At 42.4% G+C, this 13,361-nt stretch overlaps 1 protein-coding gene across 4 annotated transcripts; it reads right to left on the bottom strand.

Moving 5' to 3' along the window:
* Window positions 1-5,207: 5,207 nt before the first annotated feature.
* naf1 (nuclear assembly factor 1 homolog (S. cerevisiae)) lies at window positions 5,208-12,355 on the bottom strand. 4 transcript variants are annotated; one of them, XM_056408237.1, is made up of 10 exons: window positions 12,282-12,305; window positions 11,839-11,903; window positions 11,404-11,645; window positions 11,164-11,296; window positions 9,447-9,540; window positions 9,255-9,337; window positions 8,985-9,145; window positions 8,858-8,909; window positions 7,171-7,258; window positions 5,208-7,029 (listed from the first exon to the last, which is right to left on the bottom strand). In XM_056408237.1, the coding sequence occupies exons 2-10, from the start codon at window positions 11,851-11,853 to the stop codon at window positions 6,653-6,655; spliced, it is 1,245 nt and encodes a 414-aa protein (XP_056264212.1). In that variant the 5' UTR covers window positions 11,854-11,903; window positions 12,282-12,305; the 3' UTR covers window positions 5,208-6,652. The 4 variants fall into 4 exon arrangements, with proteins under 4 accessions (XP_056264212.1, XP_056264213.1, XP_056264214.1 ...); XM_056408238.1 differs by lacking the exon at window positions 12,282-12,305 and adding an exon at window positions 12,004-12,020; XM_056408239.1 differs by lacking the exon at window positions 11,839-11,903 and having other exon boundaries at window positions 12,282-12,355.
* Window positions 12,356-13,361: the final 1,006 nt, after the last annotated feature.

Below are 13,361 nucleotides of genomic sequence, written 5' to 3'. Positions count from 1 at the left end.
ACGCGCACACACAAATAGCCTGTGTGGCTGCTATTAGCCTGCAAGGGGAGACTGATTGTTTTGCAGTTGGAGGTGCCCTGTTTTAAAGATCTCTCATTTATACTGACAGGAGTCGATGGTCCACCCGTCTACATTCAATGTAAAAAAAAAACCTTCAAGTTGCAACCTATTAGCCAAACTAGCTTTGTAATTGGCAGTATTCATCTAGTATATCTTGAAGGGCCATTCTGACTGGCATGTCCCAGCTTGCTAGCATGTTACCGGTAACATGTCCCTCAAAGACGTGCAGATGAATTTCACTGTCCGGGTCCTAAGGCATTTAAAAGACATGAGGAATTGTGTTGGCAATATGCCAAAATAACTCACTAATGTGTATTTATATAATCTGCATTTTATATGAGCAAGAAATATGAGATGGAAAAACAGAATGTAATTAAACGGCTGCAATGTGGTCATCTGTTTCTGTAATAAGTTTACACTGCTGGCTCCTCTTGACCTGAATGTCAGGGGTTGAACTTTATTAGCAACTAGCCACTGCCCTGTGTGTGTGTGTGTGTGTGTGTGTGTGTGAGAGAGAGAGTGTGTTTGTGTGTGTTTTACCAGTCGTGTGGGGACAAGAATCATATAGTGGGGACTGTCCTTATGGGTACAACATCCACATGAAATACTGTGTCTATGTTTGTTGGTGTATACATATATTAATTTTGTGTTTGTGAGAGTGAGGGAGAGATTAAAAGACGAAGAAAAAAACAGTTATTCATGTTGATGTACAAATAACTTTATGTCAGTTGGGACTAAGCTTGAGTTTCTGTCTGTCTCTCACACATGGACACAGGCACACACTAATAGACACACACACACACGAGGGTCACACTATGATGACATATGCACATTCTGTGTTTGACTTCATCTCTATGAATCAAACTTAAAAATAGACTTTTTACTTCCAAGAGTCCCATTTTTAAAGGGTATTTTATTTCAAAGTATTTTCAGTGTTACTCTCAGAAGTGACTCCAAGTGTTTGATGAGTTTGGACTGCAGGCTGACATTGCTTGGACATATTTAGTCCAGCTCAGAATGGACCGCACACTGTGGTTTAGTCCTCATGTTCCCACTTAATACTTGTTTTACACCCAGGCAGCATTCCTGTGTTGAGTCATATGAATGACTTCATTTGATCATCTCGATGAAGTGTTGCCTTAGAGGTGTACAGTGGATCTGCATACTGCCAAGGCTACAGACTGAAGGCTGAGACAAGGTCTCGCTCCATGGCAGTCATGGGGCACGACCATAGATTGTATAAAGGAAGTGGACGGAGTCACCATGAGGTCCCTTACTGGTTTGTGGACTTCAGTTTTGAAGTCATCTTGCATTTTATGATGACACAACAGGGTGAAGCTATTTACAACCGAACGCCGAACCAGACATTTCTAATCAATCAAAATGTTAGCATCGTACTGGTTTATGTGTTTTACAAGTTGATGATGATCAATAGAAGGTCCTGACCAGACCGTTTTAGACATAGATGAACAAGGTGGTCATCTAGGCAACACCAGCAGGTGTGTCAAAGAAGAAGAAGTATTCTGCACACCATAACTTCATCATGAACTGCTGGACATTGCATTCCATTTGATCACATAGAACCAATAAGTCCAGGCATTTTTTAAATAGGTATTAACCATAAATCCAGATTTTTAAATCCTGGAATGACAACTTTTAAAAGCATCCCATTGTTAAAACACTCACCACGTTGTGAACAAGTGACCAGTTAATTGACAAAATGTGTAAAAACTAAATATTAAATTCAATGACATGTTTCATTGGCGCAACAATGCCTCAGTATGCAACCTTAAAAGCAACGACTGCAATCTGCCATGAAACATGATTAAATAAATAAAAAAGAAGAACCCTTCGACACATGCAGGGGGAGTAAAGAGCTGCTCCAATACAGATGCACATAAGCGAGAGAAAGGCAGAATTCTAGTCTGTCTGTTCACTACGACAGAGTATTAGTTCCACTGTTAGAAAAATACAATAATGTAATGTGATGTATATAATTGTCTGGCATTAAGTCGTAATATGATGAGAAACAACACTGTAGAATAGGTTACTTCAAGACATGCGCATGCTTTCCTCACATTATCTTGGCATTTCTTGACAGCCTAAAGGCGACTGTAGACTACACTTATTTTGACTTGTTAAATGTTGTAAGAAGGAATGCAGAGCTTGTTCAGGGACATTACGACTATTTTCTTGAAACTTTATGACTTTATTCTCATGAAATGATGTTCTCGTAAACAACTTCTTCTCTAAATATTACAAATGTGACAGAGGTGACATTAGCATCCCTGCTTCTTTAAGTGATACATATGTTTAACTACTGCAGACAAACACTGTGTGTGTGTGTGTCTGTGTGTGTGTGTGTGTGTGTGTGTGTGTGTGTGTGAGTGAGAGAGAGTGAGAGAATTTAAAAGCATGATGACAAGCAGAGGCCCATGGGATGAGCCCTGAAAGATCACAGCTGTCTACACTAAATGAAAAATGATTCTTCCCTGAAAGAACATGGAAATGATGCAGCAGAACACAACAAACTTTTGTTTGTAATAAGTCAAATAACTCACTTTTTTCACATCCATTAACACTTACAGTAGCTGCATACAAAACACAAACTGACAATATTTGGAATATTAGTCAAGGCTATTGATTTACTGGATTTATATCTAATTGTGCTGATTTAAAAACAGGGACTTTAAAGGCTCACTATGCTTCTTTTAGTTGGTGAATTTAAATTCCTGGAAACTTTTTAAATTGTGTTTTCATTCTTGCCCAATATAATTGTAGCATTAGTTGTAGTGATTTTACTTGGAATAATTTTGACTCCATGATTTCCCACAAATTAATTTCTTTGAGGGAACTTGATCTCTTCATATTAGTTTATATCATACTCATTCATGAAAATTGATTTTTTGAAATTGTAATTCTCAAAACTGCACGAGAACTACATGCAGTCGTGGATTAGAAGGTGAATAAAACGAGCAATGGTCTCACTGATCATTACATCTATTCACTGATCTGTAGAATAGGCTGTTAAATGGCTTTCTATTTCATCACATAATTGTAAGAAGAGCAACCAATACACAACACAGCATCCAGATAAATGCTTCTTTTCAAACATTAGACCTACAAGAGTTATCAACTGAAGTGGATCTCCTCTCACTGACGCTTGACCTTCTCTCCTCACCCTGTTACTCACTGATGAGTTGCTTTTGTGAGGTTAGTGTTGCTCCTCTGAACTCGCTTCTTCTTGCTGAACTTCTGCATCTCAGGACCTTTGAAATAAAAGACTGAAAAGCGAAAAAGACAGGAGGAATCCAAAATGTGAGACCTTCAAAGGTTTGCTTCCACCATTTAGAAAGTCCCAACAAAGCAACTACACTTTGAATTCTTGTGTCTGAACACTGCTCCGTGTGCAGCCGGCCAAGCACACATTGAAAGTCACCTTGCTCCCTCTCTTGTTGCCTCCACCCTCTCTGGCATTTCACATCCAACATTAGCCCCTACTCTGTATCACACATACACACTGAAGCATCTTAATTACACCCCATAACTGTCAGAAATGCATACCTAAAGAAATAAATCACGGACAAATGAAACGCGTCTACATTAACAGCATGGCAAATCTAATATGTTGCGCTGCACCCTACAAACACGGTCAAGCTGTGTCATGTGGATCAGCTTCTGGATTACAGTACAACATATACAACACAATGACCATACTCTATTGAAATTCATATATAATTGAAATCAGGCAGGTAGCATCCAGGGTTAGCCCTCTTTTACAGGATGGTAGGAATTACTGGCTCACAAGTCCCAGCTTCAGTCTCCAGTTACACCAGACTGCTGATTCAGAGGCGGGATGGTGAAGCACAGGAGCAGAGTTAGAGGTGAGACGGGTTGGACTGATGGAAGGAGATAGAGCGACACTTAACCCTTGTGTTGCCTTAGGGTCATTTTGACCCGAATCAATATTACACCCTCCCCCCGCCTTTGGGTCATTTTGACCCGATTCAATGTTTCACCCTCCTGTTAACTTTATATTTACTAACATATTTTACCCTTTGGGTTCAATTTGACGCCAGCAATTAAAACCTCCAGAAAATTATTAGAATTAATATTGTTTTCCAAGTTTAAGTGTGAGGCACTTTATGTTTGTTTGTTGACTACCGAAAGAAAACCGACATTAAACATTGAATGGGGTCAAATTAATCCTAAAGCGGGGGGAGGGTGTAATATTGGTTCGGGTCAAAATGACCCTAAGGCAACACAAGGGTTAAGAAGAAAATGTAATGTGTATTCAGGGGAATGAGGAGAGGAAGGAGGTAACACTCCATGATGATCCAGTAGCTTTGGATGCTGGTAAACTCGTGCTCTGGTCTATGTTCATGTTCTGACTCCTTGCCCGTGTTCCCTGCATCCAGCCCCTGACCTGGCCTCCTACTGCCTCAAAGGCCTCTCCTCATTGGTCCCGCCTCTTTCGAGATGCCTCCTGCCTCCGTGGCCCTGCACCCCGACTGATCTCCCTGCGTCATGGATTGTGGAGGTCTGGATGGTGGTCCATGTCTACTACTCATTATTCGTCATTGAATGTGTTGTAACTCTGTAACGCTGTTCATTTGTCCACATGACATTTTTCCTGATCTGATAGGTCCTGGGACAGGGATGTCGTATGTGTATAGATTGTAAAGCACTCTGAGGCAAATTTGTAATTTTTGATTTTGGGCTACACAAAATAAACTGAATTGAATTGAATGTTGCTTGTGCGTCAGTCAGAAACACAATTATTACAGGTAAAATCCCAAATACCACTGCGACATTAAAGAGCAAAGAAGAACATTTGTCAACATTACAGAAAGATACTAGCAGTAAAAGGGTACGACAGCAATTTAACATTGTGCTTCCAAAAAGTTGACACAAATTAATGAAAGGAACACTCAAGTCAAAGCACCAGAGGCGGATAATCCCCCTGCTCCAACTACACAGGACTCTATATATATATATATATATATATATTTGCAGTTCCGGTTTTCACAAATCTAAAAGTCAAAAGACACCTTTTCCTGCCGGTTCTTTAGCTTTTTTGTTTTCTTCGGAGAAAATCAGTGTAAGAATATTTTCAATTTCATTCCTTTAAAAAAAAGAAAGAAAAATGATCTTTAAAATGTTTATTTAGAATGTTCACCCTTTTATTCAGTTTGACTCAACGTCTTCTGGAGAAAAGGTTGTGGAAGAGCAGCAGCTTTACACAACAGGGTTACAGACATGTGGTGTCGGCAGTCATTTATTTAGATTTCTACCGACGCAGCTCAGTAAATGGGGAAAACAATTACATGTAGAGAGCATTCTGGTACAAAAATATATACAATGCATATACAATATCACACAATTAAAAATAATTAGTTCCAACCAACGCCACAGAAAATGAACTCCTAAACCATTTAGCTGCAACTGAACATCATTCAGACCGTAAACCAACTGCGGAGACCAGAACACACAGATCTAGAGAAGAGTGTCGAATTCAACAGGAGAATGTTCCGTGTATTATTTAGACATTAAATGTCTTTTCCACTCAACTCTGATTTGAGTGCAACATCTACAGGACAACCCCATCCACCAGGGCTCCTCCTTTAAGGCCGGAGCTGACCCCAGCTGACCGATACACTTTTTGAAAGCAGGAAAACTATTCAGATGGGCAACAGCCTATTTTACTCCCATATTTCCAGGAGACGAGTATTTCGTTCCAGTTTCTCTGGTGTGTGTCGCAGAAAACAGGGTTCGTAAACAGTGATAATGACCATGCGGTTACTTCTTAATCAAATGATCTTCTCACTTACAGGAAACTTAGTCACCCATTAAGCTTCGCTGCATGTTTAGTTTTTTTGGACAGTGGGAGGAAGCCGGAGAATCTGAAGGCAAAGCAGGAACATGTAGAAAGGTCCGAACCAGCAGATCTGAACCCAGAACTCACTGCCCAAACAGCCAGTCTGGAATAAGAACATCACAAACCTGCTTTCTAATTGTGTGTGTGTGTGTGTGTGTGTGTTCTGGGCTACGGTAGAAACACGGAGGTGCAACAATTATTCAGAATTTCAGGTGATTATATGTTAAAAATATGTAACTTTCAACTTATAAACCCTGCAAATCAAGTCCAGCTGGCTCATTAAAATCACAAAAGGATCAGAAAGCCACTGACGATTGGTTCGGTGTCCGTTTAGATCAAAGTTATTTTTCTCCAGGTGAGTAAGAAAAGAAAACAATTCTCAACTTGTGTTTAGTGGGGAAATCAAAACAAACATGTCACACACACATACGGGTAAAGGCTCTTCAGGAAGTCGAGTTGGTAAACAAATGGCGGTGGGAAAAATTACATAACTAACAGTTTTTAACATGTTTTGAACCTAAAGCCACTGCAGTGGCAGAATATGTGTGGTGACGGCACATCACTGAGCTCCGTCCCGCTGTCACCACGTTGTACTCTGTGATCGTAAAGCCTCACGAACACCGTTAACCAGAACCCACGTGATTGATCCACATGGAGGATTCTTTCAGTCTGACATCATCTTTCAACAAGATGACCCAACTCCCCAGCAACACATCACTGAGGAGGGGGAGGGGGAGGGGGTGGGGGTGGGGGAGGAGGAGGGAGGTCAGAGAAGGGGACAGAGTTCTGTGGCCAGAGAGGATAGGAAAAAGACGGGTTGAAAAATGAGGGAGGTGGGGGGGGATACAGAGGGAAGTTTGGTGGGGGGAAAAAGTGAGATGGTGGAGGAGGGTAAGGGCAGGGAGGGGAGAGGTACATTGGATGGACATTAGTGTGTCTGGGTGGTGGGTGTCTGGGTGGAGGGTGGCTGAACATTGGTTGTTGATTCCTCGAGTTCTGGTGCCCGAGCGGAGGTCCTGCGTGTCTTGGTGGGAAACCCCTGACATTATGCTGCTGCAGCGAGGTGTTCTGGGCAACGTGGACAGGAGTATCTGGAGAGAGGAAAATCATCGATGAAGCAGAGTAAGACTTATTAATGTCACCACTCTCAGGTCGTGACACCATACAGCCAAACACGTCAGCTGCCGTCCTCATGATGCCAGAGAATAAACTTCCCGTCTGTGTGCACTTGCCTGCATTGTTGCCATCCCTCTTCTTTCTGGAGTTTTTCCTTTTCTTCTTAGCGTCATGTTCCTTCTCATCATCACTGTAATCTAAAGCCTGGAAACAGAGCGAGTCTCGTGATGAACAAAACTGAGCAATCATTTGGAGTGTGGTGGAAACGCGACACAAGTTCAAAGTAAAAGGAGTTAGAAACTTTTCCAGCGACAAACATTTACTTGTTTTCATCTTCAAAACACATAATCTGGATCTGTTACTTCATCCTGAGAGGAGAACATGAGAAATAATCTGTAGCTTCTCTGCCTCCTCATAGTATGATTGGTGGCATCTGCAGGATTCTGCCATGGTCAAAGAAAAGCAACCAATCAGCGGCGAGGACTCTCTAAACACCGTTTATATTCGCTGTCGTGAAGCCGACGCAACGCTCAAAGGCCCGCCCCCCTGAATCACCCCCCGGCCCCCTGAAATTTCCTCTATAGCGCCAGATTACAATAGAAGTAATTTAAGGTACCCTTTCCTAAAGAACAGGCCTTTGTTCTCTTATTAAACTAAACGGCCGTATGTTATTGATCGGATCTACACATGGTGGCGTTTACACTTCTCCGTGGCTCTCGGTATCGTGTGAGGCGGAGCTCCGCCCCCATGCACACAGACACGTGCACGCACAGGTGAGCACACCCCCACCAGCCGGCAGAGAGTCTCCATTATGTCGCATGAAAAGCAAACCGATATATCAGCGTTTTTAAAAACGCTCCCACGGTGGTCAAGATGGGACAATGAGCTCGTCCTCGGAGAAGCTCTCCTGCTCCGGGTTCAGTGCTTCCTGCTGCCTCATCTCATTTCAGGCAACACGGTCCTCACATCATTTGAGCCCACAGCGGCCCTGGAGCATGAGGCTGTCAAGGGGCATTCAAGTGCTTGTATAAAGCATGAAACAGCTATATATTTATTACATTATAAGTACCCTAACCACACCAACCAGCTAATCTGTTGGGCTGCACCTATTTTGACCAGCTCAATGTAAGCTTCTTTTATACATGTTGACCATATTTCTTGTTTTGCGTTATGTGATCGCTATATTGACGATTAATTCGATTTTTTTTCTTGCATAACATTAGTTAAATAATTCTTATTCTCTAACTTGTTTCTAGGTTGGCAAAACCACCAACTTTAGTCGTTTGTGTCGGTCGGTCGATGTGCACGTACTACGTGTGATCAGAACTATTCAGACAATAGGGTCTCAGATAGTTCACTGATCAAAGCACTACTTAGAGGAGGATTTCACAAAGGCCACTTAGTCTTTAAATGATTTTGAAACCGGACGAGTTAAAAAGATCTACATTTGTGTAAACGTTTTGCAGGCAAATTAAATTGTCTACAGGGTTACGACCCTTTAAAAAAAAGAAGCTTTTAATACTCTGGAGTCAGACAAGTTAACTAACCAGCCTGAGCGATGACAATGGCCAAGAGATTCCTCAATTCCGATTGGTTGTTTATCTTTCTTCAAGCGTGGTGTAATCTTATAAATACCATGCGGAGGACTAGGGGGAGCCAAAGAAACCTGATTTCGTCCCAGATTACATGTCTCATAGTAGGATACAGTGTTTCAGCAAATATGACAAACAGCTGTAATAATTTAAGTTAACTTCTGCAGCTTTAAATCAACATGCTGATTATCATTCTAGGCTCTGTGCTTACCTCCATTGGTGGTTCTTGGTCATTCTTCCAGGATGCATCAGATCCACTGAAACTGAAGGAAAAATAACCAATCATGATATTGATCTTGCTTTAATGTGCTCCACATACTGTGTGTGCATGTACTTACACTTTGAGCTGTTGTGTGAGGATGTAATTTGTGTACTCTTTGATGTCTGGTGTGTAATAAACTGTCTGTCCCTCCATCAGCCCCTTGCTTCTTATGTGGTCCAAAGAATTAAAACGCAAAATATACAGCGGACTGAACACTGGACCAAATACCTCAAACACCTGCAACACATAAACACGAGAATATGACCACGTAGGAACCAACAGAACACAAACATACTGAGGACATGATAGAGAAGTAGACAGAGGTAAAGCCTCTGCTGGTCCTAACCTTGCCCAGAGCCAGCCTATCAGATGAAAAGATGATGCTGTCATCAGTCAGAGCGGGTGTGTCTTTCAGAGACTGGATCACAACTGCAAAAGAAAAAAAAGCACTTCAAGTATACTATTATGAACATCAGAACACTTTTTTTCCAGTCTGTTAGAAAGTTGCAGTATCATTGTAGCATGATTTATGATTTACCAAGCTGCTGTATAATACTGGAGACCATTCCTAAAGGTTGCAGTTCTGCATCTTCTGGTAACGACACAGACACCTCCTCCACTGGTGGCAGCTCCTACACAAACACAGCGTCAGCTTTTGGTCCGATGGTATAAACGGTCCATTTGACCGTCGGGTGTAGAACACAATGGGGGGGAAAGTGTACGATAAGTTGTCTCATAAGATGCTTTTGCATTCTGTGACTCGTTGGGGGTTGCGTCTCCTCCTCACAAATGAGAACTGAACACGGCGTGTGGAGATGGGGAAGTACGACCACACCAGTGTCCTGCAGTGCTGGACTCCTTGCAAACATTGATGCAATGACATAAGCAACACCAGCTGGCTTTATAGGCCAATCCTGCATCGGCTTCATATTAAACCTCTTCTACTCTTAAAGCCCCATAATGGAGTTTTTCCCTTGGAGCGCCCCCTTCAGTATTTAACGTTTACTTCAGTGTCGTAAATACCCAGTTACGATAGATGCAGCCTCGCATACACTTGTATTGATGACCAGACAAAGTCAGAAACCAAGAAATGATGTCAACCGATAAGCTAAGAATATTCAAAGATTTTACATAAATATGACTGCATAGTTTTATTCATTGTGATATCGGAGATGAATGCTAACATAACCAAAAGAATGACAACATTTAGTTTAGATGAAATACCGATCGTGTTTTCAGCCTATATACGTTGTTTTCTAAATGTTTGAATGTGGAGTACGTGTGATCGAATACAATATTGTTGACAACACCAAAAAGCTACATTTTCATAATTTACATTGGAACGTGTAATTCATTACAAGAGACTTCGCTTGCTTCGCCCTTATACTGGAGCTGCGAGCGTGGACTGGCACTATATGACATTGCGTAATCATTGCCAGAAAGCAGGTCGAAGTACATCCGCCCCGGATCGGGCGGCTCCAGAATCCTACATAGTGGAGTTATTTCCCCACAGACCCCCGATGGCAATGGCGGAGGCGCAAATCGCCATATTAAAAGTCATTGTAGCGGCACAATTTTTTTCAAGCTGTTATTTTAAGGTACAATTGTTGCATAATGTTACTTTAACTTTAGTAAAAAGCTACAGCTGATGATTTTCAGTGTCAATAAGGCAAACTACAGTCAATGAAAACTGCCACACCTGCCATAACCATCTTTCTGATCTTATGTTTTTTACAAACACAGGATTCCAGGAAATCATATTCAAATATTGAGTAGTAAATCACCAAACACATTTTTGGGGTGAATTTCATGTTATGTCTGCTTCCCTGTCATTTCATACTGTATCAATCATCAATACTTGGTAATGATCATCATAATAATAACGATAATAAGATATCTGGTCAGATTTACAACATGACTTGCTTTGATCATGTCGTTCTTGATTTAGACTATTATATTTCAGACAAAGTTGTGTTAACATTATTTAATGTTGTTGTGTGAGGAACGCTGTTTCACAGAAAAATATCTGAATACAGCCCCATTTGTAACCTATATAGTGGAATAGCAGGTAAAACAATGTGGGGCATTACTGTTCCATTGCCATTTATCTACCCAATCAATCCACAGAGAAGACCCTCACAACACTCCTCTGTCCTCTTCAACATGGGGGGGGGGGGGGGGGGGCGTGACAGGAACTCCAGCACACACTGGAGTATCCTCTGTGGGACTCTTGGAACACGCAATCTTAGACTGACCTCGAGCAGGACTTCATCTCTGGTTTTGATGGGGGCTGGTTGGCTGAAACCCTCATCGTCATCATCCTCAAATACACGGGCAGAGGGAGCAGATGAGGATGAAGAAGAGGAGGAAGAAGATGAAGAGCTGTCACTGGGGAGAGAAGAGGAAAAGCACTAGTCAGGTATGCTGTCTTTTCCTGCACTGGATCCAGAATATTCAGTCCAACTACATAGCCAACAAGCCGCCTGTGTGAATACCTGTCCTCGTCCTCACAGTCCTTCGTCTCACACACAGCGTCTGAGGAAAGCACCACTGCTGTCGAGTTTGGATCCACATCTGCTTTTTCCTCTGGAGGGGTTTCTGTACTTGGTGATGCGTCTGCGTCAGCGAGCGTTACGATGAGATTCTCTAGCTGTGATGTCACGGTAACATCCATCTCTTCCTCCTCCTTGTGCACTGGTACAGTCTGTCCATCCTCCTCGGGGACATGTTCATCCATCTGAAGCAAACACACGTTTAACATCTCTGAGGTCAGTCTTCAGATAACACATGGCATTAAAGGATCCACAAAACAGCCTTGGGTTTGACTCCATTTCATTACTTCTTCAACTCTACCATTATGTATTTGGATAGAAGGGGCTTGGTTTAACTTTAAATGACTCGTTTAATGCTAGAATACGTGCACTGTTCACCTGGAGTTTGGACATAGCTACTTCTCGATGTATGAAGTAATGTGAAACGTGTTGATCTTCCGTTCCTAAAAATGATCAAAGGGTACACTAAACAATTGTCTCCATGTATTTCAGACCTCACGTTGGTCAGCATTGAAGACAATTTTACTCTTAACAGTTACGTACAAAGTCACAAACCAGAAACAGGGAGTTGACGAGCAGAATAAAACCAGAGTAGGAACTAAAGCGAAAGAAACGATTAATATTAACGTTAACGTGCGCTAATTCACATCCTCGTTAGCACCAGTCGGCTAACTAGCCAACACGGCTGACACCGTTGGAAGTGTATTAGTGTTACTAAGTTGCGGTTGAACGGTCGTCCACTGGCTTGGTGCCAGAGACTCCTCTCCAGTGAGTTCCATAAACACTATTTAAAGTAATAATGACTTTGTTCAAAGCAATACCTGTTTGTTGGTGCTACTGAATCCGTGCTGCAATAAACCTCACGCTACCGCATGAAACTCCTGGCCAGTATCTCACCATGAACCAAACTACTTCCGGTATAAGCTTTCAAAATGCAGGCTTCTTCAACGATTATTACAATTACTGTTAAACAAGCACAACGTATATACCGTACAATGACAAAGTATACGAAGTAAAATATATTTAATGTTGTCTTTTTTACTATTTTTATAACTAATAAACGCCTTCAATAAGTGTAATTAGACAAGTGTACATTTATTCTGAAGGCAAGATTCTTAAATTGCGGAAAACAAATAATTCCTCTGTGAGCTTGACGCAGCCAGCTCTCCAGTCCGACAACACGTGGGGCATGTTTTTCCTGGTGTGCGCACGGCTGTTTACTGTATAATATAAGTGAGCAGTGTGATTTGTGAATCCCACGGAAGGGGTGGAAGGATTTATGATATATATATATATATATATACACATACATATATATACTTATATAAATATTCATATATTTATATATATTGTAGTGCCGAGAGACGGGAGTCGGAGGCGGAGTATCCAGCACAAAGCTTTAATGAACACAATACCAAAAGACGTTCATTCCTCAAGTCAAAACCGGACTGAACTGGACGGTCGTTCCGTCCGCTAAACGGGTCCGTGCTAAACACTCCCCCCACCCATAGTTCCGTGGGTGAATTATGTTATCCACCACACAAGCCCCCCCAGAATTCACCCATAGTCAAAGTCCTCGTGACGGAAAGGGGCGACGACCCGACCCCGTCTCGAGCGGATGACAGGGGCCGAGGGAGAGGAAGCAGCAGGCACGTCGGCGCCGTCCGCTACCCCGGAGGTCCCGGGGGTCAACAAGGTCGCTGGAGTCTCAACGGGCAGCGCGGGGCGCGGCGCAGGCGGACGTCCCCGGCGTGGGGGTTGCGCCAACTCCACCGGTCTGGAAATGTCCACGTTAGCCGGCTTAACCCTATCCCAGGAAACGGTCTCAGGCCTACCCCCGACGTCCACCACCAGGCACTTGTCTCCATGGCTCAAAACCCTGAACGGGCCATCGTAAGGAG

Source organism: Pseudoliparis swirei, chromosome 24 (genome assembly GCF_029220125.1).
Source record: "Pseudoliparis swirei isolate HS2019 ecotype Mariana Trench chromosome 24, NWPU_hadal_v1, whole genome shotgun sequence".
NCBI classification, from domain to species: Eukaryota; Metazoa; Chordata; class Actinopteri; order Perciformes; family Liparidae; genus Pseudoliparis; species Pseudoliparis swirei.
The sequence above is the reverse complement of the archived record's forward strand: the minus strand, read 5'-3'. Positions and strand labels throughout refer to the sequence as shown.

Coding starts and splice junctions, on each gene's coding strand:
- naf1 (XM_056408237.1), bottom strand. Junction 9,338..9,446: donor CAGTATTATACAGCAGCTTG/GTAAATCATAAA, acceptor TTTCTTTTGCAG/TTGTGATCCAGTCTCTGAAA. Junction 9,146..9,254: donor ATAGGCTGGCTCTGGGCAAG/GTTAGGACCAGC, acceptor TATGTGTTGCAG/GTGTTTGAGGTATTTGGTCC.